This window comes from Canis aureus, chromosome 1, assembly GCF_053574225.1.
Source record: "Canis aureus isolate CA01 chromosome 1, VMU_Caureus_v.1.0, whole genome shotgun sequence".
Lineage (NCBI taxonomy): Eukaryota > Metazoa > Chordata > Mammalia > Carnivora > Canidae > Canis > Canis aureus.
Window position 1 is genome coordinate 48,652,280 of NC_135611.1, and position 25,134 is coordinate 48,677,413.

A 25,134-nucleotide genomic window follows, 5' to 3' on the forward strand; every position below is an offset into this window, starting at 1 on the left:
CCCCTCCTCTTTCCTGTTGACTTGGCCTGTGCCTCCATTTCAATGGAGTATCTATTTCTGACCATCTAGGTGAGCCCCTGGAGGCTGGACAATGTGTCTTCTCCTCCTTCCCCTTCTCCTTTGTCCATCTTTCCACCCCAGGACTTAGAACAGTGGGTCAAGAGATAGCATTGCTAAACAAATGTCTGATGGAACCGAGCTGGCGTTCTGGGGATCAAGAGCATAACGAGTATGAGTAATCTGGAACTAATCACTTCTTTCACTTGTTTACTAATATTCTCTGTCTTTCCTTCCTGAAAATTGCAACTATTTTGCAAATGTTATATTTCCAAGTTCCACTTCCAACCTGGCATCAAAACCTAAAGTCTGGATTCACAAACTTCCTATTTTCAACCAGGAAGAGGTTTCCGACCTGGTGCATTATGTTTATGGCTCTCTGCTAACACCGTGCAAGAGAAGTTTCTAACCACTGCCATGTGTTACTGAGCACTTGAAATGTGTCGAGTACAATGGAGGAGCTAAATTTATTAATTGTATTTGCTTTTAATTAATGGGAACTTAAATAGCCACATGTAGCTGGTGACTGCCACATTGGAAAGCACAGCTGTATACATTATAGAAGAGGTACTGACTATTAAAGTATTTTGATAAAATTGAGAAGCATTAATTTCCCCCTTTTTTATAAGTGCATTAGAGCTACAATTGATAGGCTAAATATTGTGTTTCATGTGATTTAATGCAGGGATCATTATTAAGGTCAAAATGTGGACTTCCTTAAGACTTATTACTTCATAAGTGATCCGCCCACCGCTGTTCATGAATATCCCAGTGCTTGCTGGGGCCTGCTGGGGCCCCATGGGTGTGTGTGTGTGTGTATGCATTTATCCAAACAGAAGTGTGTGCTCTCTTACTCAGCACCCAGAAGTTTGCATATGAGTTCCATCAGGTCATAGATGCAGGCTCTGCTTAGTGTAGTTACCACACTTGAACAAAATCACACTGGGATGCAAACTCCATCATTAATTCTGTGTTTCCTTTTCCAGAAGGCAAGTGCACCAGATATTCTAAAATCCCTCAATCAAGAGAGTCCCAAACGCCATACTAACCCTGTTTTGAAGCAAGAGGATCTCTCATCCCGGCCAACGCCCAGCGCTGTATTCTCAGGAGGCTTGAGACACGTGAGTGTCATCTAATTCCCTGAACACGTGATGCATGGCTGTCATCATGATGCCGCATTGGGTTGGCAGGAACAGGTAGATGGGGACTGTTGTCTTGTGAGATGAACTGCAACTGGACAATAGAACTTAGAGGTAATATTTTACTTACACTGGGAGCTGGGGAAACCTGGCTATACTTGGATGGTTTTTCTTTTATACACACAGATAGTAATTAATAATAAATAATGGTATCTTCAGATGAGAAGTTTTTACTTTTAATGACGTCTAATTTATCAAATATTTCTCTTACAATTATTTCTGGGTCGTGTCTACACACAAGTCATGAAGACCTCCTCCTGTTTTCTTCTAGAAGCTTTCTGAAAGTTTACTTTTTATGAGTAGGTCTGTGCTTTAACTCATTAATGTCGTGAATGGTGTAGGTTGAGGCTCCTTTTCCGGCACGAATACCCATTTGCCTAAAAAAAAGACTCTCGTTTCCCCATGGACTTTGGTATCTTTGTTGAAAATCAAGTAACCGTGTGACTGTGGGTCTTTTTCTGGGCTCTCTGTTCTGCTCTGCTGATCTTTCCACTGTGTCGTGGCAAGACCACTCCGGCTTGATTACTGAAGGAAGTCAGAAGTCAAGTAGCATAGGTCCTCCAACTGTGCTCTTCTTTTTCAAGATATTTCAAAGGTTGGGCCTGTTGAGAGGCAGGCCTTTTAGTCATTCATTTGTTTATTCAAAAACATTGAAGGAAGGCTGACTTTATGCCCAAGACTGTGATACATGCTATGACAGAGCCTTGGATGATGGGTCAAGTCACTGTCATAGCTCTTTAACATATTAAATAATCTTAGACAATCACAAAGACTCTCTAAACTTCAGAATCCTCATCAAGGAAAGGACATCAGGCTTGTTCTTTTTATTTCACTGGGTTGTTTGGAGAATCAAAATGTACTAATTTTGTGGTGTATTAGAGTGGTTAAGAACTCAGCTTCTAGGGGCACCTGGATGGCTCAGTGGTTGAGCATCTGCCTTTGGCTCAGGGCATGATCCAGGGGTACTGGGATTGAGTCCTGCCTCAAGCTCCCTGCAGGGAGCCTGCTTCTCCCTCTGCCTATGTCTCTGCCTCTCTCTCTGCCTCTCTCTGTGTGTCTCTCATGAATTAAAAAAACAAAATACAAAAAACTTGTGGGACCGTGACATGACTCCTTACCAGAGCTGCTGTTGATTGAAAGCCTACTGTGTGTGAACCACTGAGCCAGATGCTCCCCCATCAGTCATTTGCACAACGATCTTGCCGGGTGGAGATTATTACCCATTTCACAAATGGGAAGACAGGTTCACAGAGGTCGACGTAGCTTGCAGAGCCCTTACAGTAACGTGGAGCTCTGACTCAACACCCGGGAGCCCCGTGAGTCAAAGCCCGGGCCTTCTGTGCTGTCCCACAGATTTGGTGACTCTCCAAGGGAGTGGGTTCCCTGACCACACCCATGGTTCGGCCACCCCCTGGTTCTGCAAAACTTGCCTGGGGCGGACCCACACCTAGACAACCTTTAGGACTGCTGGGAAATGATTCTGGGGTGAGGAGAAGCGGGTGAGTGTGTTCCTCTTGCCCTGTTATTTCTTCAAACTACACTGCAAATCAACAAGGCTCCCTCCTCCTCCTAGGGTGCTCTGACTTGTGCCCTTCAGGTTAGCCTCACGAGGTAGACTTTTTATGTGATTAATCCTCACTTGTTCCCTTTAGCTGAAGCAGTGTTTGTTTGGGGAAACCAAACTCCCACAAAGCAAACACTGATTATTGCTTCTAGCCCAGAGATGGTGCCTGTTCTGACAGACATTGACATCCTCTAGAAACAGGAAGTCGGAGCCAGAAGCAGCTTTCTAAATCTCTACTTATTACAAAAGAAGCAATACAAAGGGACAATAAATTGGGGAAAAGCTTCAACCTCCCAGGTAGTTGAATCAGTGCAAAAGTGAAAGCAAGTGGTGTTTGGAGGTCATTTTAGCAAATTTTATATTTTAAAAGTCTTTTAAAGATTTTATTTATTTATTCATGAGAGACACACAGAGAGAGGCATAGACACAGGCAGAGGGAGAAGTAGGCTCCATGCAGGGAGCCCAATGTGGGACTCGATTCTGGGACTCCAGGACCATGCCCTGAGCCAAAGGCAGGTGCTAAACCATTGTGCCACCCAGGTGTCCCCATTTTAGCAAATTTTAGAAGTGATACAGGACAGAATTGGCAAGGCTGTGGGGCTGCAGGCGTTCTTATAAACTGCTGGGGGGTCTGCTGGAGGGCAATTCACTATACCTATCAAAAATCTTTAAAATGCATATTCATGGCATCTGGGTGGCTCAGTGGTTGAACCTCTGCATGGAGCCTCCTTCTCCTTCTGCCTATGTCTCTGCCTCTCTCTGTCTCTCATGAATAAATAGATAAAATCTTTTTAAAAAAAATGTTTCCTTCAATTATGCAATTTCAGTTATAGGAAATATCCTTTTTTAAAAAAAAGTATTATTATTTTTTAAGTAGGCTCCATGACCAACGTGGGGCCTGAACCCATGTCCCTGAGATCAAGAGCCACATGCTCCACCGACTGAGCCAGCCAGGTGCCCTGGAAATGTTCTTAAATTATCATAAATGTTGCCCCAAAAATGTGTACCTGGATGTCCAGGGAACATTGCTTATAACTGTTTCCATTTTGAAAAATTAGAAGCAAGTAAAATGTTCAAAATAGGGCAATAGTTAAATAAGTTATGGTGCATTTATCCAGAGGAATATCTTGTAGCTATTAAAAATGTTGAAGAATATTAATGTAGAAAATACACATTGGTAAATGAAGATATAAGGTTATAAGATAGTATTACAGTAGCATATGTTTATAAAAACAAAATGGTTATACTATAGACATTGCAAAACAAATGAAAGGAATACACCAAAATTTGACTCTGGATGATGGGATTTTTTTTTCTTAATTTTTTTTCTGGGGTCTCATCTGTATTTTCTGTATTTTTTCCCATAAAAATGTAATGTTTGGGAAGGGAAAAAACAATTTGCTTTAAAAATAAAAAGTAAAAGTCCAATCATCAGAAGGAGTGGAACTTAGTGAAGACATACATTCATTTTTTAGACTTCCTCCAGGAGAAAACTTCCTATCAGAGTTTGTGTCTGGTTTTTAATTTTGTTTATACTTCTGTTTTAAAAAAATCTAAAAAGGAATGTATTCATATCAGTGTTTTCATGCAGTTTACATTTTTCCTGCCAGAAGGTGTTGTGATGCCGGAGTGAGCACATGAAGTAGACATTGGAACTCCTCAGATATGGAGGTTGGCATAAGTTTGAGGGAGAGCAGATTTTTAATCAAAGAAGTAAAAACTCCAACCTCCCATACATTTTCTTTAAACATAAATTTGAGACGTGGGATATCACCATGGCATTTGGGTTACTCCTAAGTAGAGACTGGCTCAAAATGCTCACTCTGCCCATCACACAGAGGTGCATGTGGGAATCCTTCATTTTCTGTCAATATTTCTGAACTTGTCTGGCTCCACTGATTTTTTTTTTATTATTATTTACTTGAGAGAGAGAGAGGGAGAGAGAGCAAGAACAAGAGATAAGGAGCACAAACGAGGTGAGGGACAGAGGAGAGCTCTGTCCTGGGATCATGACTTGAGCCAAAGGCAGATGAGAGATGCTTAACCAACTGAGTCACACAGGCGCCCCTGGCTCCGTTGATTTTTTTTTTTAAAGAGTATTATGTTTAGCTACCTACCCATATTAATGTATTTTTATTTAAAAAAAAACAAAAAGGATGAATATGACCTATTCATCCAATGGCATAGTGTTTGGGAGTGACAACAAATGAACTCAAACCACATCTGATGACATGGATGAATTTAAAATATAGAACATCAGAGAGCCTGGGTGGCTCAGTGGTTGAGCATCTCCCTTTGGCTCAGGTCATGATCCCAGGCTCCTGGGATCAAGTCCCACATCAGGCTCCCTGGAGGGAGCCTGCTTCTCTCTCTGCCTATGTTTCTGCCTCTCTCTGTGTGTCCCTCATGAATAAATAAATTAAAATCTTAAAAAACAATATCAAGAGAAAGTCAATTGTAGAGGAATATATATACAGTAGGAATTCTAATTATATAAATTCCAAGACCAGGTGAAGCTAACCAATATACTGTTTAGGGGATATATATGTATGTACTAAAACCACAAAACTGAGCCTCATCCCAATCTTATGATGTAGAACCCCATTTTACAGGTAAGGAAACTGAGTCTACAGTGGGTAAGAATATTGCTCAAGATCACACAACCACTAGGTGTCGGGACCTAGAGCTGAATGAAAGCCTCTGGCTCCATTGCCACCATCTTGACCACTCTACAACCGTGCTCTCAGTGTGCTTCTGGATCAGGATTTTTTTTTTTCTTTTTAAAGAATGCAGTTAACCCTTGAACAACGTGATGGGCAGGGGCACTGACCCGCTGTGCCATCAAAAATTTGTGTATAACTTTCAACTCCCCCAAAACTTAACTCATAGCCTACTGTTGGCTGGAAGCCTTACCAATACCGTATATAGTTAATTAACACATATGTTGAATGTTATATGTATAATGTACTGTATTCTTACAATAAAGTAAGCTAGAGAAAAGAAAATGTTAAGAAAATCATAAGGAAGGGGAAACACATCTGCAGAACTGGACTGTGCTTCCTGGGAAAATCTGCATTGTTCAAACCCATGCTGTTCAAGGGTGAACTGTGGCTGTGGTTTCGGTTGACCCCTCCTTCCTGCCTTTGTGAAAGAAAAGGGCATCGAGCCTTGCTTGCAGCTACAGAAGCCAACTTGTGCCCTTTGGAGAAAGTCACTGAATGCTCTCTGCCTGCCTTCACTTTTGTGAAGGTCAATCTCCTTCACTTTTGCTCAGATTTATTTCTCCTTCAAACCCCACCAACACCAATGGTTCAAATCAAAGTCAGACTGAGTTCTTAATTGCTCTTCTGGACCAGGACCTTTTGGTTGACTCCATGGGCTGCTGCTCAATGTTTCAACTTGTTCCAAGATCCTGTTCTGGCTACAAGGAAAATAGAACTAGAAAACCCTCCCAAGGCAACAGTGGTAGAGACATAAATGATCTCAGGGATGCGGTTGACCAAAGGATGTGCTCTGCTGTCCTTTCATTATCTGAGGCTATACTTTCCCTGGCTCAGCGGGCACAGTAGCTGCATGACTCAGAGATGCTAGTGTAAGCTGATAGCCCAAGGACTTAGGCACCTTGGTTCCCTTCCAGTTCCGCTTCTGATTTACTGTGCAACTTTTGGGTGGATCCCAACCTACTTTGACGTCCGCTAATGTACTTATGAAATGAGAGATGAGTAATTCTAATGCTTTCTGGATGCATTATAATTCTTGCAGCAAGCTGGCTGCGCCAGGGGCAACCTTCTCCACCCCAGAACAGCTGTACACTCAGTAGGGAGGACCTCACCCCCCAGTGTGAGTGTGTGGGGATCAGATCTGCCCCGTTTTGTCACCTATAGGCCAGCCGTCCCAGGCCTGATGCGTTTCTCTGGGCAGCTCAGTTTCCTGCTCTCAGATCATTTCACACCTTTTCCAGTTCTTTCAAAACTCACTCAGATCTTTTACCCCGCTCCTCTTGCTCATTTTCAACAAATATCCCTTTTCACTCCCCCCTCCCCCAAAAAAGGAATCAGGTCAGAATTGTCTAATCCTCCTAATACCAAAATTAACCTCACTGTGCCTGTACCTCACCTACTCCACCTTCCCTCCCGCATGCAGCCAATGGCCCCGGTGATACACCCCAGTGCTGGGGACACATCCTCTCCTACCCTTTCTGTTTCCCCCATGAAAGATAGCATAGCTTTTCTTTCTGTGCCTTTACGGTTTTTTGTCTTTGATTTTCAGCAATTTTATTTTATTGTTATTGTAGTTCATTAAACTACTGCCTGCCTGTAGTTTTATTGAAAAATAGTTTCCATCTGGATTCCACAGTTAAATGACTTAGGAAGTTGTCTAAGATGAGGACGACCACCCGAGTGAGTCTTCTTACTTCATTCTGTAGCTCCTTGAGACCCAAGACCGCGTACCCCATCAGGCCATGATATTTACACAGAGCCCTGCTAAATCAGAGTACTTCAAGTGCTTTCTCTACTCCCTTCATAAATATTTACCGGGGATCTACCATGAGCCAGGCACGGAGCTGGGTGCTGGAGATACAGAGGACGGCAAGACCCAACAGAGCCCTGTGCTCTTTCAGCTTCCAGTGGCACGGGGAGGTGGGTGTGACCCTCTTTCAGAGAGAATGTTCTTTTGCTTTGAGCAGACAGCTAGAGTGAAGGTGAACAGTCTTCTCCCACCTGGTGTTGATTGAGCTCACTCCAAGCTCAAAGATGGGTGTCCATCTTTGTGAGGACCCCATTTGCAGTTGACTCTGACTCCTGGGAAGTAAGCTAGGGGGTGAGGGTAAGGGTCCCCAGTGAAAGTCTGGAAGTCACTAAGCCCCTCCTCTGTAGTGGGCTTTCCCAGGAAGATGAACCTTGAAAGCATTTTTCAGCTGCTCAGTGAGAGCTTCCGAATCAGCAAATCCCTTGAATGGAAAAGAAGCACCTAGTGTGTCTCCCACTGGTGCGTTTCTTTCTCTGTGAACTTAGCTCCTGAAGCTCAGCATGCCTTCAGGACCCTGGGACACTGGTTTTTGAGTCCCAGCTCTTGGCTTCTGAGCCCCATGGCCTGACTTCTCCATCCTCCAGGCCTGTCTGCTTGCCCAGGGACAGATGCCTCAGAGGAAGACACAACTCAGAGCATCAGGCTCATGGCACTTCTCTCACTTGGGCCCTGTGTCCTGCCTGTCTTGGTAGCTCTATAACGCCTTGAAACTGCCTGTGATTTAATTCAGTTTTCTGTTCGTTCTAGGCAGAAACATTGCTGTAATACAACTTAGTCTGACATGGCCCAAAGGGCGGGGGTGTCCTGGGACAAATGCCATGTTAATGATTGGAACTGTTTGTTTCACCCCTGCAATCATCACCCCTGTTATGCTTGCAAAAAGTGCACACACCTTTTGCAAGCATCTCTTGCCATCCCCTCTTCCCTGCATGTCAGGGATTCCTGCTGTCTTACCACTCCTTGCCCTCTTGAGTGGAAAATGTAAAGTAAAGATTGTTTTCCATTCTAACAGTTGCATGGGTGTTGGCAGATGACATTTATCAGAGCCCGTGACTGGATGCGGTGGAATTGGTTGTGTTCTTGGTGTTAGTTAATTCAGGTTCAGGTCCTCTGATGAGTTGTTAGTTTGGTTTGGTTTGGCTCTCTCTCTAATGAGAGAGAAAGCCTGAGACTTTCTTCTTAGTTTCTTCCCACAATGTTTTGCAGTGTGGAGGAACTCACTGGAAATTAGAAGTGGAAATCATTCTGGCTTCCCTATTTTTATAGAATCAGCCCTGAGATTTTTGCCTGGGAATGGGACAAATATTTAAGCAAATTTAATAGTGTTATAGGGGTTTGGTTGTGTTTTAGGCACGGGCATTCCACGCTACTTATCTACATCACCGAAGCTCACAGCATCCTAACTTATGGTGGCAGTTTTATTTTTTGTTTAAGCACCCATGAAAATTTAAACAGAATTTATTGTTGTCTTTGACTACATACTTTACACATTTTATTCATTTACTTCTTACCATAACCCTATGAGGCTGGTATTAATTTTTCCATTTAGACCTTGACACAGCTAATGAGTAGCAGAACAAAAATGGAATCCAACTGTATCTGATTCCCAATCATGGTACTTAGCACCCCTGCTCTGCTGCTTTCCACACGGCTGTTCCTGCCACGAGTATTATCTGCCCTCCTGAGACTTATCTTTGCAGAATTGCACAGGAGATAATCCACTTCATCCCAACTGATTTATGTTAAAGAATGAGATTGTGTAACCTTTATTGCTAGGCAAACACCGTATCTGGGCAAGACCAGACTTTCTGAGGAATTCCCATCTCCTTAGGACAGAATATGTGGCAACTTATTTTGGCAAATACAAGCTGATGTATTATTAACTTACTATGAGTCAGGATGTATGGTTTGTGTGAATTTTGATTAATTTGATATCTTGAAACCAGAACTGCAACAAATAAATTAACTGTGAAGTAATTTATTATATCTCTTATTCTTGATTTCAGGCAAGTCTAATTAGCATTAACAGCACTTGTACAGAGATGGGCAATTTTGACAATGCTAATGTTAGCGGAGAAATAGAGTTTGCCATTCGCTATTGCTTCAAAACCTGTTCTTTAGAAATATGCATCAAGGCCTGTAAGAATCTTGCCTATGGAGAGGAAAAGAAGAAAAAGTGCAATCCGTAAGTTTCTTTTTCTAAGTTTTGACATTAGATGAAAAGCATACTGGGTCTAAAGTTTATACGGAAAGTTAGAGTCCCAAAATAACCAAGACAATTGTTTAAAAGAACAGAACTAAAAAGACCTATTGAGAATTATTTTGAAGCTGTTGTAATTTAAACAATGGGTTATTGATGCAAGGATAGATAAGGAGGTCAGTCGAGCAGAATCAGGAGTCCAGATGCAGACCATAGCCTACTTGGGCACTTCTAGGATCAAGGGACTATTAGAAATCTGTGCAGAAAAAGATGAACTTCAATGAATGGTGTTGGGAAATTTGACTTCTCATAGAGGAAAAATCAAGCCAAAAATCTATCTCACATAATCCTGAACAGATTAAAAATTTTTTCCAATTGATATGAACTGATACCTCCTCATTTTAGCTTGCATTTCCCTGATTACTAACAGAGATAAGCAACGTCTTATAGATGCATTAGACACATAGGGTTCTCCTTCTGTGAACTTCCCATTTGTTTCTTTTGGCATTTTTCTATTGGGTTGTTTGTTGTTTTTGTGTTTATTTACAAGAATGTGGGGGTTTTTAAAAATCCATTTTGAATATGACTCTTCATTGATTGTATGTATTATATATATATTCTAGTTTTTACTTGTTTTCTAACATTGTTTATGATGGCTTTTCTTGAAGAGAATCTGATGTCAAATTTATCCGTCTTTTCCTTTAAAATGTCTATATTTTGAGTCTATAGAAAAATCCTACCTGAAGGTTATAAAGACATCCTTCTTTATTTTTGTCTATTAGAGTTTTTTTCATACTTAGATCCTTTCACATTAGAACTGGAATTGGTTTTCTGTGTATGGTTTCAAGTGAGGATCACATCTTTGCCTTTCTTTTTTCCTACACAGAAAACTTTGAGCGCACTGTTTTTAATTACTAGCTAGGGAAAGGAAATGGATTGTTGGTCTCACCAAACTCTCCTCTGCTCTGAAACCTTCAGTAGCTCCTCAATGCAGTATGGATGACATGTATTGCTGTAGCACTATGGTTCTCCGTAACAGGGTCCTTCTAGTCCTAGAAGTTTCTTAACTTCTTTTATTCCCCCAACTTATACCTTTTGCTCCAGAAAAATTGGAATAGTCATTATTCCAAAGCTATCCCCTGACTTTTTCCAAAGAGAGGCTTTCCTCATTTTTGTGTTGTGATTACTTTCCCTACACGACTCCCACAAGTAGCAACCATAATTCTGTCCATTCTTCAGACTCCTGACCAGTCCTATCAGAGACACTTATTCTGACTGTCACTGTTCACACATGCTGAGCCTTTCTTATAATTCTCTTTTAAAAAAATTATTTATTCATTCAGTAAGACAAATGGAAAGAGGCAGAGACGTAGGCAGAGGGAGAAGCAGGCTCTCTGTGGGGAGCCTGATGCGGTACTCAATCCCAGGACCCCTGGGTCAAGCCCTGAGCCCAAGGCAGATACTCAACCACTGAGCCACCCAGGTGCCCCTCTTGTAATTCTCAAAAGGACTATAGTGAGGAAGTTGAGAGTATGGACATTGAACCCTGGTCCACCATTTATGTGGTTTGACTTTGTTAGGCAGGTCATTCAATCTCCTAATACCTCACAGTAACACGGGATGATAATAGAACCTATTTCAAAGGATTGCTGTGGTGTTTCCTTGAATTTTCCCATGGTGAGCCTTCAGAACAGTGTCTAGAACATGATAAACATTCAACAAATATTAAGCAGATGAGTCACGAAGTAGACCTGTAAATCCACATGGGGACCCTCCTGGAGCTTTGGCCAAATACTCAGAGCTCATATGCAGGACAAGATGTCATGAAGTCTATCACAGCCTGGTTACTGGGGGTGGTGAGCCACTGGGTGTGGCACAGTGCTGAGGGAGATGGGAGCTCTAACCAGGCAGAGTGGGGACTGCTGGACCGCCAGGCATTCAGTGGGCTGCAGTGGTACGGCTGCTTGACCCCAGAGTGGGGGCTACTTCAACTCACCCTACCTAAGCAACACCAAGCCTTGACAGGGTCAGATTGAGTTTCCTGTCAGTGAAATGCCTCCTAGAACAAAACTCAATACTTTTTAAAGGAAAAACAGCCCAGAGAGGATTCTGGGAAGGTGGCAGGTGGAAGTGCCAGGAAGCTGTCTCCCCTTGTAAGACATCAACTGCACTGGTAGAAGGTGTCTGATGGCACTGTTTTGGAACTGCAGTCTATTGAAGGCTTGTAACTTCCAGTGGAAGGCTTGGATGGCACATTGGGTTAATTTCAGTTAATTTCAGCTCTTAGCATAATAGCAGCTCTCCATCTCCCCGCTCCTAGCCACATGGCAGGCAACCATGCCAGTGTTCCCAGAGCAGCTTACACACAGCTTACAGGAGTCAGCATGGGCAAAAAGAGGCTTTTGTCCTCCAAATATCAGAGATGTGTGCTCTGACAGCAGACTGCTGCTTCTAATCCCAGACATGCAGACCCAGAGGCAGGTGGCCATTGTGGCATCTCCGGTTGTTGGGATCCCTTCCCATCCAGGGATCCCTTCTGCTTCTAATCCCAGACATGCAGACCCAGAGGCAGGTGGCCATTGTGGCATCTCTGGTTGTTGGGATCCCTTCCCATCCAAGCCCTCAGGAGGACTTGCAGCAGATTTCTCATCAGATACTTTGCAGCCAGAGGGCAGTCAGTAGATATATTTAAAGTGCTAAAGGGGAAAAAAAACCCCATGTCAACCAAGAATCCTATATCCAGCAAAACTATGCTTCAAAAGCAAGGGAGAAACTAAGACATTCTCAGATAATCAAAAGGTGAAGGACTTTGTTGTGTGAGAAATAAATGCTTGAGGGAGCCCTGCAGGGTGAATGAAGTTAGTATAGGTGAAGCTAGTATTATTTAACAGTGCTATGTACTTCCACCTTTGTTTTCCATGTGACTTAAGAGATTAATATATTTTTTAAAACTATTTGTCTCTTATTATTGCTGTTACTTTGGTTTGTAATGCCACACTCTGTTTATTTTTTAAGATTTTATTTATTTATTCATGACAGACACACAGAGAGGGAGAGAGAGGCAGAGACACAGGCAGAGGGAGAAGCAGGCTCCATGCAGGGAGCCAGACATGGGACTTGATCCCGGGTCTCCAGGATCAGGCCCTGGGCTGAAGACAGCACCAAACCGCTGAGCCACCCGGGCTGCCCACCACACTCTGTTTTTGACCTAATTTTAAAAGACTATTGCATTTAAAAGAATGACTAGTTTGTGATTTTGGTCACACCAGTGTAGAAAGGTGTAATTCTGCAAACTTGGCATTGCAAAGAGGTGAGGCTGGCACTATGAAGGAGCAGAAGTTTTGTTTGCTGTTGAAGTTAAGATGATATAAATTCAAATTAGAGTGCTATACCTCTAGGATATGAAATTTAATCCCCCTGGTAAGCACAAAGAAAACAGCAGAATATATACAAAAAGAAATGAGAATCAAAATTTAACATTTCATCACAAAATTCAGCTAAATACAAAAGAATTGGACACCTGGGTGACTCAGTTGGTTTAACAGCTGACTCTTGATTTTGGCTCAGATCATGATCTCAAGGTGTGGGATCAAGCCCTGCCTAGGGCTCTGTGCTCAGTGGGGACTCTGCTTGAAATTCTCTCCCTCTCCTTCTGCTCCTTCCCCCTATTCATGAGAATGCTCAAGGTCAGTGTCTCTCTCAAATAAATAAATAAATCTTTCAAAAGTGAATAAATACAGAAGAATGAATACAGTACTGAAGTAAATGAGAGACACCAAACCTAGAAGGTGTACAGAAACAAATAACAAATGACGGAAGCAAATCCTTCTTTATCAATAATTACTTCCAATGTAAATGATCTAGACTCTCCAGTTAAGAGGCAGACATTGTCAGAATGGATAAAAACACAGGATACAACGGTTACCAGAATCAGTAATCACTGCCATCACTAAAGCTGCCGGAGGAGGGGTGCTTGGGTGGCTCAGTGGTTGAGCGTCTGCCTTCGGCTCAGGGTGTGATCCTGGAGTCCCAGGATTGAGTCCCACATTGGACTCCCTGCATGGAGCCTGCTTCTCTCTGTGCCTGTGTCTCTGCCTCTCTCTCTGTGTGTCTCTCATGAATGAATGAATGAATGAATGAATGAATGAATGAATATTTATTTATTTATTTATTTATTTATTTATTTATTTATTTATTTAATTTATTTTTTTTTAAAGCTGCCAGAGGTGCCAGAAAGGGCAGTGTCAGGACCTCACTGGAGGGCTCAGTCTAGAACAGGATTTCAGGGGATAAGCAGAATGCAGGTAGAGAGTCCCCACAAGGGAACAGTAAAAGGTGAGGCATATACTTTCTAGTTCCACTTTTTTTTTTTTTTTGGTGGGTTGGAGGAGGTGATAAGTGTAGGGAAGACAAGCTGGCCCAGGACCTCCGCATCCAGGCAGATTAGAGAATCTGCCACCTGTGGAACCTCAACAGCGCAGCCTCTGGTTCACCAAATGGCAGGTCATGAGCGATGTGGATGCTAGGCGTAGGGCATGAAGAAAGCAAGGGAGCTTCACACCCCCAGCAACATTCCAGAGACCATGTAAACCAGAAGCTGGCATTGTTCTCTGCCAGGGGAGGCCACCAAGCCCTTTCTGTCAACCCCAAATCTAGTGGGAAGCAGGGTAAAGAAAATGCTGATATATGATCCTCCTCCTGAGCCCCCGTCTCCTTCCCCTCACCCCCTTCCTGAGCTATCACTTTGTTCCGTCTGTGTTTGGCCACTAGGTACGTAAAGACCTATCTGCTGCCTGACAGATCCTCCCAGGGAAAACGCAAGACTGGAATCCAAAAGAACACAGTGGACCCAACCTTTCAGGAGACCTTGAAGGTACTTGCTGGACAAATACCCATGTGCTAAGTCTCTCCATCCCAGGCTGGGCACATGGGGCCAGAGTTCAGCACAATGTTCTTCCAAAGTCTTGAGTCAGTTAAATATAAGTACAGACACTTATACGTTTCTGTAAGGCTCTGTCAATCAGTGGCAAGTTGGTGGAAAATAAATGTCAGCCTTTGTACAGGAAAAGTGCAGAGTCTGCCAGACTTGAGAATGGTTTTTGGTTAATGATTTCTGAGAAAATGGTGAAAAAGGACCTGGCTGCCTCTCAATCTCTAAAATTGGTTTGTCCTGTTCAATTTTTACAACCCTCAGAGAGGTACTCTCAAGCAGACCATCCTGAACTACTGAGTTACTACTTTCATGAAAGTGCTGCTTTATTGTAATCATCTGGCACACCTAGGTTTCTTCTTATTTTATGAGAAAAGTAGTCCTCTTTATTTTGTAAAGATTTTATTTGTTTGAGATGAGAGGGCACGAGCGTGTGCATGAACAGGGGGAGGGGCAGAGGCAGAGGGAGAAGCAAGCTCCCTGCTGAGCAGGGGACCCCATGCTGCGCTTGGGATCACAGGACCCTGGGATCACAACCTGAGCTAAAGGCAGATGCCTAACTGACTGAGCCACCCCGGCACCCCTGAAAGAAAAGTAGTCATCTTATGAAAAACATTTTGTAGAGGAATTGTTTGGTTTTTCACTTTCTTTGGTGCTAAGACATATGATTTGTGATATGGGGCAGAGATAGGGAGCGACTATGGCAATTTAGGGTGGACAGTTGGAGACAATGTCTGGCAGAGATGTAGGAGGCTGTAAGCTGGAAGAACAGTCCAGATGCACAGGGACGTACCCAGTCAAGGCTGGTTAGCCCAGGGATTCCATGTATCAAGTCTGTACAAGGAGAGGGCTTGGTTTGCCTTCCTTGGCAAGTAGGGGTATTTCTGAACTCCCAGCCAGGGACTGTCTGGCCATCTGGCAGGAGTCCCATTGGTTAATAATAAAAGCCATTGTTTTCTGTGTCTCTGCTGTGGCCAAGTGCTTTAAATACCCCTGAGCTAGGTATTAGAATCTTTGCTTACCAACGAGAAAACTGAGGCTTATGGTGCAATCAGAATTACAGGTCTAACTCACGGTGGACTAGCGGTCCTTCACCAGATTTATGGTCATAGGACTTCCCTCAAAGGATTTTTCAAAAAAAAAATATGCTATGATTCAGCAGGTATGGGTGGGGCCCAGGGCATCGCTGTCAGAGACCCCTCTGGTAGCAAGTCAGTAGACCCTGGTCTTGGTGTGGTTTTGCTCACGTACCTGCTGAAAGAGCTTTAAAAAGCTATGTGTCCCCTCTCACATTTTAAGTTATATCTAAAATCACCCGTTGTAAGTTGAATGAAGGTGTTGTGTACTAAACAGGTAAACAAATAGTTCACATTTTATGAAATGAGATGAAGGAGAGGATTGAGTTTGTTTTAGATATTATTTGGTTTGATTTTTAAACTTTTAACCACTTTATTTAAAATACATGCAGAATCTCAAGGAAATCTCCTAAACTTTTAATTCATTGATTTTACCCAATATCTTGTGGATTTTTAGGTTGTCCTGGGAAACTCTCCAGGTACATTGAAGAGAATCCATGTCTGTCATTTATTCTAAAGTCTAGAAACCAATCCTCAAGATTTTCTAAGCAGAGCACTCCATGGGCAGCCTTCCTGCACTCCAAGGGGTGCTGGTACCCCCCTCGAAGGCCCCTTAGGAGGCCTTGGAAGGAGGAAACGCAACACTTGACCTGGAGACTTTGGGTGCTTCCATATAGCTGTTGTCTGTGTTCCTGGGGCTGGGTAGTGAGCCCACCGCCTGCACGGACTGCCTTGTGGGCGTAACAGGGTGATGGGGGAAAGGTCTGCTTAAAAGGCAGTTCACTCAATCAAAAGGAATAGCCCTGTTTGTCAGAGGAGGGCCACTTGTGTGTGAGGACCCCTGAGAAGCAGGGCTGCCCCGTGCATGGGGTGCATGGAGATCACGCAACTGCCCCAGGAGGGCGGGCGTGGGGGCCGGGCAGCTGCCCTCCCAGGGACAGCTCTTTCTCCGAGGGAGCAGGTGCAGTGCCAGGAGCTGTCAGCCTGGGCAACAGGGTGGAGGGAACAACCAGGTGAGTTTTGAGTTTAAAGACAGACTAAGGAATGCAGGGCAGAGTCAGAAAGGGCCACGGATGCCTGGCTGGCTCAGGGGGTAGAGCGCAGAAATTTGATCTCAGGGTTGTGAGTTTGAGCTCCATGTTGGGTATAGAGATTACTTAAAAAAAATCTTTTTAAGAAAAAGATTAGGGATACCTGGGTGGCTCAGTGGTTGAGCATCTGCCTTTGGTTCGGGAAGTGATCCCAGGGTCCTGGGATCGAGTCCCGCATCGGGCCCTCTGCAGGGAGCCTGCTTCTCCCTCTGCCTATGTCTCTGCCTCTCTCTCTGTGTCTCTTATGAATAAATAAATAAAAATTTTTAAAAAAAGAAAAAGACTGAAAAAAAAAAAGAAATGGGCAATGGACTTCAGGGAAACCCACTAAAAATCAGCCCAAGGTGATAGAGGGATGTGGTTTCTGAGCACAATGGGTACAGATAATCCCAGAGGGAAGAAGAGGAGGGGCAGGTGGGGAAGGCAGCCTGGCCACCCAGGGTTTGCTGGCCTGGGTGGGGGGGGATGTAGCAGGGCAGACAGGGCTGTTTGGGAGGCCGAGGGAGACAGGTTACAGCTTCTCCACACACCTGTCTCTTCCCTGTCGTTCATCAGCTGGAAGGGCACTAACCTAACAGTGCTCAGTGAGGCTCACGGAAACCAATGCAGCCGCTCTGAGTGGGTGCGAAGGTCTCGGCCTGCAGTGTGACAGGCAGGTACCTGGAGGAGCCAGGATGCAGTGCCCCAGGAGAGCTACAAGCTCTGAGCCTGGTGTTTCCCCTGCAAACTGGTGATTGCTCGCACTGCCCTCTGGAGATGCTTCTGGAAGCTAAGGAGCAATGTAACTAAAAGCCTGGTACAAAGGCTCAGTAAACTGTAACTTCTGTTCATTGTTGAGAAAATCCAAGGAACAACTTGGAACAGGCTCTTGGGAAGCCTGGCTGAGACGCTGGCCTTTGGGGTGGGGAGCACTCTCACTTGGGGCCTTTGGCCTCTAGTCCTCCTTACCTGGAGGGAGAAGGGGACCAGCTTTCTTGTTCTCTGGCTATGCTGAGGCTCCTGGGGCGGGGGGGGGGGGGGGGGGTTGGCGGGTCTTGCGGGGATGGTGAAGAAACAGCTCCCTGTGACCCTGAGCGCAGGCCCAGGCCCCGCATGCCCTCCAAGGGCCTTGTCCTTCTAGGCAAATAAATGCCCACACTAATAACTCATGTTTTACATTAAACAAAACAAAAAAAATCCTAGCTTTCAGTATTTTTGAACAGCCCTGGCCAGGCAAGTTCAGATCCTGAGCAGGAACAGATCTTGACCTCAGCTGGTTGAGGACTTTCATCCTTGCCTTGGGGACAGATCTTGACTGTGGGAGGGGACTTTGCCCCTGCCCAGCCTTGGCCCCTGCCCCTAGCCAGGCTGGTGGAGAGGTTGTTCTGAGTTGGAGAAAGCAGGGACCGCCCACCCACCCCTCCAATTGGCTCAGCTCACCCTGACCACACCAAGACTGTCACCAGCCTACAGGAGGAAGGCTCTAGTGGGCCCGGCGGGGAGGGGGCTGTGGGTTCCCAGAGGCTGTGGGTGCAGGGGGCTGTGGGTGCAGGGTGCCGTGGGCCAGGGACCCAGACTCACTGGCGCTGCTCTGACTTTGCAGTACGAGGTGGAGCCTGCCCAGCTGGCGACACGGTGGCTGCAGGTCTCTGTATGGCACCTGGGCACTCTCACCCGGAGGGTGTTTCTTGGAGAGGTGACCATCCCTCTGGCCACATGGGACTTTGAAGATAGCACGACACAGTGTTTCTGCTGGTATCCGCTGAGGGCCAAGGTGACTGCGCTACCCCACCCCCACCGTGAAAACAAAACTCACTTTTCAAAGGGATTGGAGCCAAGACAACCTACCAGGGGAGCCTTGGCCCCGGGACACAGCGTGCTTGCCTGGCTGGGACTCCCCAGTGGCCAGGCTGGGCCAGGGGCTAGGGGAGGGGCAGGCGCTGGGAGGCCACGGCGGCCAGGAGCGAGGAGCTGATTGAGGGCCTGCTCACAGGCGCAGGGGAGGGGAGAGCCTGGGGGGAAAGTTCGCATTTCTTGGGGCAAAGTGCTTTGTGCTTTCTGTGCCAAGATCCAAGATTGGGAGAGAGGACATGTGCGGTAGTGGGGGAGGAGGAAGCGTGGGCTCCGTCATCCCCTAGAAATGACAAATGTCTCTGATCTCCCGCTACTGTCTCCTCCTGGAAGCCCTCCTGGCCCCCCTCTCCTGCCACCTTCCCTCTAGGTTCCTCTGCACGGCCTCCGCATCCATACCCCGCACCCTGTGCTCCCCCTTCTCAGAGCCTAGTCTGTCCTCACTCGTCACTTGGGATGTCGGCTGCGAACACTTTCTTCTATCCAAGGTTCCCCCCAAGACTTAGTGGAGACCCCGCCTCCTCCATGAGGGCTTTTCTGATTTTCCTTCTTCATGATTTTCCCTGACAGATGTACTTTCCCCCAGGATCCTGTACTTGGGTGCCCTGCCCGTCTTCTCCCTGTAGGACCCCCTGCAGTTCAAGACTAGCTGCCGACGAGGCTGGTGGCAAGAGGAAGAGCAGAGGTGCCAGGCTATAAGATGTCTTCCTAACACCAGCTAGTAGACAGTGACCACCCCTCCCACCAACACCCGGATGGGAGCCTCCTGCTTACAGGCCTGCCCTTTTGGTGACAGGAGGGGCCCAGGGGGTTAGCACAGGTTTTCCAGAAGCTGAGGGTAGAGGCAGCTTTATCTCCTCTGAGTGCCAGCTTCCTTCCTGGGAGGCAGCAGGGAGACCAAGAAGAGACACGATGGTGTAGACAGGGGCCAGCCGCACCCTCTTCTGGGACTTCTTGCTGAGTCCACTGACCTGGAGGGGCTCAATTTTATTTTATTTTCTTCAGACTCGGGCTGTGTGCAGGTTTTCTTAGGACCATCCTATGGGAATGTGCCAGGGCCTTTGAGCCCCCAGACTGGCCCAAGCAGCCAAGTGGGCGGCTGGGGTGGGAATGGAGTCACCACAAATGGAAGACAAGCCAGTCCTACCATGGGCATGTCCACTCTACCCCAGGCTACTCCCCAGCCTGCAGAGGCTTTGTAGGGGTGAATGGGTGGGTTGGGTTGGGAAATGGGGCAATCAGAGGAGCCCAGAAGGTTCTGGAGGCGGAGGAATCTTGCCTCTGAGTTCTGTCTCTTGCCCCCAGGCAGAGAAAGTTGATGACAGCATTCTTCCGAATAATGGAGAACTAGCAGTCCGGGCCAAACTGGTCTTCCCTGCAGGGCCCAGAAAGTTCCAGGAGGCCCTAGAAGGTAGGTGGCCTCCAGTCCTGAGAATGTGCATCTGTTATTATGTCACTGTCTCCAAAGCCTGGAGCAGCAGGTGGGCTGAGCATTCCCTTTCTGCAACCCACTAATGCTGCAACACTCCAGCAACTTTCCAAGATGTGTTGACACTCAGCCTGGACAGTGGGTTCGTAGAACAGATGGTCTATAAGGGATATGAGGGACCCAAGCAGGCCAGGCCTTTGGTGCCCACTTTGCAGGGCTCTTAGGACACCAGTTCTGGGGCTTTCCTCCTGGGTGGGTGGGGGGAGGGGGCGCAGCTTGGACTGCCTCTCTGGAGCAAACCCTTCCGCTGCCACCCCTCTGGAAGAGGGTGCTCCCATGGCCACCAGTGTTAGTTGGGAGTGTGGCTCAAGAGTGCACCTCATAGCCCTGGGGCCTGCAGGGCTCTGAGTGAGTGCATCTTTGATCCCAGGTTACATGAGCTGTTGCCCAGCAAGAGAAGGGATCAAGGACAGGCTCTCAGCGACTTTATAGAACATTTCATAAGGTTAAATACAGTGGAGTGTATGGAGGAGATGAAGGTGAAGAAAGCACACACAATTCCATGATGTGTTTAGTGATCTCGTTTGCTTGGAAAAGGAAAAGTTTGCTGCCAGAGCTCACGGGGCCACCAGCGGGCCAGCAGCCTCTGTGGTCACTGCCACCCCCTAATAGAGGTCTTGGGGCCCCTACTTTGCCAAAAAACCATCCCTGCACTAGACTAGAACCTCTATCCTTCCTCTTCTTGGATCCCTTATTATCTCTGCAGCTTCCCAGAATTCTAGTGACCCCTCCATTCTGTCACCACACTAGCCTTGTTGGACAGCACGTGAGCAGGGCCAGCAGAGCCTCCCCACAGCAGATACATTCCTCTTCCTCTCTGTCCTACAGCTCAGAGCTGTACCACACCCTCTCTGAGCTCTCACTTTTAGGGTGGTGGCATTGCATGCATGCCATGTGCAGATGTAGAGCTCACAGCAAATGCCAGCTTTCCTTCCAGGGACTGATTGGCCATCCCCCAACGGTCAGCTTTGTTTGGTCGTGCTGGGAGCCAAGAATTTGCCTGTGCGGTCAGATGGTACCCTCAACTCCTTTGTTAAGGGGTAAGTATTCTATTCAATCAACTATTTACTGATAAACTGTATATATATGCAGCATTCCACTTTCTATATAAAGTATAGCGAGCATAAGCCATTTTAAACTTGTATTTTAGCTTTCCTATGAAAATCCCACATAATGGGTTAAAGACTCCAATTTTCAAGAATTCATGGGAGTTGGACCTGCCAAGGCTAGATTTGGAACACTGCATTTTAACCCGAAACCCAGATCTTATCGGTCCTTGTTATTACATCAGCATTTTCTGACTCAGAGCTCAGACAGAGCAGCGTGGTTGGTACATATGCCCTTGCCTTAGCATCTCCTCCTGGATTAACAGGAAGACGGACTCCACTTATTCCATTCTTATTGGCTACATGTGTGTTCACCTCTAGACGTAAAGCAAGTATCATTAATTATTACACAGAATTGCCGTGTCCTCCGTCAGTGACATGATGGGAAATGATGGCTTACTATGCCAAGCTCTGAGTTCCTGTCCTCATGCCGCCACTTATCAGAGGGCCTTGGGCAAGTCCTGTGGCCCTTCTGAACTTATTTCCTGAGAACAGAGTTAAAATGAGAGATGTGTGTTCAGAGTCCTGGTCCCCAGGTAGCAGGTGTAAGCTATGCGTTGCCTGGTGGTCGGCATCCCAAGGAGGGATTAAGACAAGAACATTGTCCCGACCACCATGATCTAGAATCCCAAATGACCCTTAACATCTGGGGCAGAATCTGAAACATCCTTGCAAGAGGTCACATGGCCAATATGGCAATTTGCATTCTCCCTCCTGGCTCGGGATTTTTCTTTTGAATGTAGCCTTGGGTCTCACGATGGCAAGCGCTGCCAGGGGAGGGTGCCGGGCTGGGCACTCGAAGACTGTGGTCTGTCTCCCTCCTGCAGCTGTCTCACTCTGCCAGACCAACACAAACTGAAGCTAAAGTCCCCCGTGGCGAAGAAGCAGGCTTGTCCCCGGTGGCAGCACTCCTTCGTGTTCAATGGCGTGAGCCCTTCCCAGCTGAGACAGTCAAGCCTGGAATTAACCGTCTGGGACCAGGCCATCTTTGGTGTGAGCGACCGCCTGCTGGGGGAAGCCAGGCTGGGTTCTAGTAAGTCTGAGATACTTCGTGGGGCCAAGTAGCATGGTTTATACTCCACGAGTATCTTTCGTGGTGGTGGACACAGAAAGGACTTAATAAGGCTTCCGCGACGGCTGGTGATTTAACTGGCGTGGAAATGGCCTAACTTGCCGTAAATGGAGATTGCCACATCTAGCTCTTGCTCTACAATTGAGCAGTAATACGGCCAAGTATTTAAACAATTTAGATCAGATTTAGATCTGCTAAAGAAACAAAAACTACAGGCCTCAGAATGGGCCAGGTACAGTATTTGCTTTTGTTTCTGGTGTCAATCATAAAAGGATTAATTTCTTAAAGGAAAATACTTTCTGAATTGCCATGTGTTTGGGTTAAGAAGCTATTTCAGTAAGAGTGGGACAGAGGGACACTGCCTTTTCAGCACTGCTCAACTGGGTGCTGCAGGCCTTGTGTGGGGGACAGCCTTCTGTGGGGAGGGCCTGCCCACTAGGGGTGCCCCTCAAACACTGTGCTAACCAGAAAGACCCACACACATCTCCAGGACCTCCAACTGTGAGAACCTCTGAACAGTGTCCAGGGGCACCTGGGAGGGCTCATGTGCTTGAGCATCCAACTCGTGATTTCAGCTCAGGTCATTATGTCAGGCTCTCTGCTCAGCAGGGAGTCTGCTTGTTGCCCTCTCCCTCTGCCCTCCCTTCATTCTCAAATAGAAGAAATACTGTCCAAGGCACAACACAACCCCCCTTTCTATAACGGATGTCTGCAAACCTGGCCCCAGGTCTCAGACCACCCCACCAATCCGTAGCCATTGTAATGTGTTAAGATCGTCCAGTCCCCTTGAAGAGCCAACCCACAGGATAGGTCTTCTCCTTTCAAACTATATGAAAGGCAGCAGCTTTGGACTCTTGAGGCTACACAGTATTTAGGAATGAATGCCTGCTGTGTACTGTTCTGAGCATGGCGTTGGGGTGGAAGGTCTTGCTCATCCTCATCAGTGGTTGGCATTTTCGAATGGTCCTAAGTCGAGGTTAAAAACACTTTTAAACAGTTGGTCATTTTAAAAAGAAGAGGGTGGGTAAGGTGGCCCGCACATCACCCATCACACTAATTTGTCACTTCACTCCCATCACAGAGGAAAACGTAGCTGGTGGCAGGGACATGTGCTCACAGTCCGAGCTCCAGTGGCAGAAAGTTCTTTCTAGCCCCAATCTGTGGACAGACATGACACTCGTCCTGCACTGAAGCCAGAGTTCCAGTCTGCAGCAGGAAGGTTGGCTGGAGGCATGGGTGTGGACACATGGCTGGCACAGTCCCTGTGGAGCATGGACACTGTCTGCAGCTCTGGCACGGGGCACGGACCCTCTTCCATAGCCCTGTCTGTATTTATGTTCAACACAGCACTTGCTGATATTACATAAATAAGACTGTCTGGTTTCTGTGCTTTGAATAAAGGTTTGTTACCTCTGTCCTCCTGTTCTTATCAAATAGTGGAAATTATGGCCTTGTTCTATGCATTTGAAGGAGAACTACTGGTAGGTATTCGGTCCCTCTTGTTCTGCTTGCTGGAGGGACTCCCATTTTGGGTTGGTCAGCACCCAGGATCCCACGGAGCACTGCCCCCCCCACCCCCCCGGCTGTATAGAGAGGAGGGGCCCTCCTGCCCCAATACGCAAGGACACACCCACTGCCACCTCTTGCCTTGCACATCTTTTATTTCTCAAATCTGTGGTGTGGGGTTCATCTGAACACAGCTCTTACCCAAAAAGGAAGAGGACACAGCCGAGCATGAAAAGTGAGCGAGAGCTGATGTTTCAGCAGGTTCGCAGGGATGAGGGAGACAACTGGCTAGGTCAGAATGGGTTCTTCTTGTGGAGACAACACCAGGTTGGAAGAGTCCCTTCATAGCTGGAGTCTGAATTATCCACACAGCATGTGTATATTTTGCAAATAAGCTCAGATAGGAAACTGAAATGTGCACAATTACATGCACACAGAACACTCAAAGACAAGTCATTTTTACAGATGTGATTACAGCAGTTAATCCCCCTCATTACCACTTCAGGTCACATCAGATCAAGTGCCATGGTTACATGGTTTTTAATACGTAATTCTTTTATTCTGTAAAAGGTAACAAAATATACAGAATGAAACTTTCCCTTTTTTAAACTAATGTTACAAACCCATATTGTCACATATATAAATACTATTCTCTACAGCTGATCATTAATTAGGTGTGAGTCCAACAATGTAGCCCTCTAACTGTTAAGCAAATGAACAAAAAACCCAAAAAGCCAACAAGTTTGTCCAAGGCTGAAGTGTCCTCTGTGTACAAAGGAACACAAGAAAAATCACCGCGTGTGCATGTGTGTGAGTGCTTTAGTCTGTTTTCAAAATTTTCACCTCTCAAAAAACAAATATACAAAGGAATTCTTCCTAGAAATCAAAAAAATCAATTTGAGCCAATTCCAAACAAAGTAATATGGCACGGAGTCTAAGCCATGGTGTGGTTTAAACACACTGCATATCTCGCATCGCACATGTCAGCATGGGGTTTGTTAACTCAGACTTGACAGCATCTTCCCTACTTCAGTCCGTCCTGCTGCAAGCACAGAACAGGAAGTGATTGACAAGTGATAATAAAATCAGGCCTGTTTGGCACTATGATACAATTGGGAAAAAGAAACCATGGAAGCACCCATCGATCCCAGCGCCAGAACATTCCCACTGAAACAACTACTGTCTTGTTAAAGGACCTGGAACACGATGGGGGAGGAGGGGGGGGTTCCCTAGATTTACAAAACTACCCACACCGGCTCCAGAGCCTGACAGCGAGCCCCTGCACCCTGGCATTACAGGGCCTCGAACTCATCGATCCGCTGCTTGGTGTTGCCCTGACGGATCTGCCGCAGCGTCTTGTACTTGTCCCGACCTTGCCTCATATTCTCATTGTGGATGATGTCATTGTGGGTCCTCTTGTTCTCATCTCTGGCCTGGGACAGCTCACTGGTCAGGGTCTGCAAGCGGAGGTGGCACAGTTCAGG

General features: G+C 46.2%; 2 protein-coding genes across 8 annotated transcripts in view; one reads left to right on the forward strand and one right to left on the reverse strand.

Moving 5' to 3' along the window:
- The window catches only part of SYTL3 (synaptotagmin like 3), a 92,714-nt gene extending 69,153 nt beyond the window's left edge, over window positions 1-23,561 (forward strand). For 5 of the 7 annotated variants that reach the window (XM_077898616.1, XM_077898646.1, XM_077898626.1 and 2 more), the window contains 8 exons: window positions 1,044-1,178; window positions 9,357-9,535; window positions 14,321-14,423; window positions 18,230-18,400; window positions 19,783-19,888; window positions 20,892-21,006; window positions 21,900-22,105; window positions 23,226-23,561. In XM_077898616.1, the coding sequence (XP_077754742.1) occupies window positions 1,044-1,178; window positions 9,357-9,535; window positions 14,321-14,423; window positions 18,230-18,400; window positions 19,783-19,888; window positions 20,892-21,006; window positions 21,900-22,105; window positions 23,226-23,335 (1,125 nt within the window). In that variant the 3' untranslated portion in view covers window positions 23,336-23,561. The remainder of the gene's footprint in view (window positions 1-1,043; window positions 1,179-9,356; window positions 9,536-14,320; window positions 14,424-18,229; window positions 18,401-19,782; window positions 19,889-20,891; window positions 21,007-21,899; window positions 22,106-23,225) is intronic. The other 2 variants (XM_077898663.1, XM_077898673.1) reach the window with 2 other exon arrangements.
- A 226-nt stretch (window positions 23,562-23,787) lies between these two features.
- Window positions 23,788-25,134, reverse strand: part of EZR (ezrin) — a 50,766-nt gene continuing 49,419 nt past the window's right edge. The window contains exon 14 of the mRNA XM_077898683.1: window positions 23,788-25,107. Coding sequence (XP_077754809.1) covers window positions 24,943-25,107 — 165 coding nt within the window. The 3' untranslated portion in view covers window positions 23,788-24,942. The remainder of the gene's footprint in view (window positions 25,108-25,134) is intronic.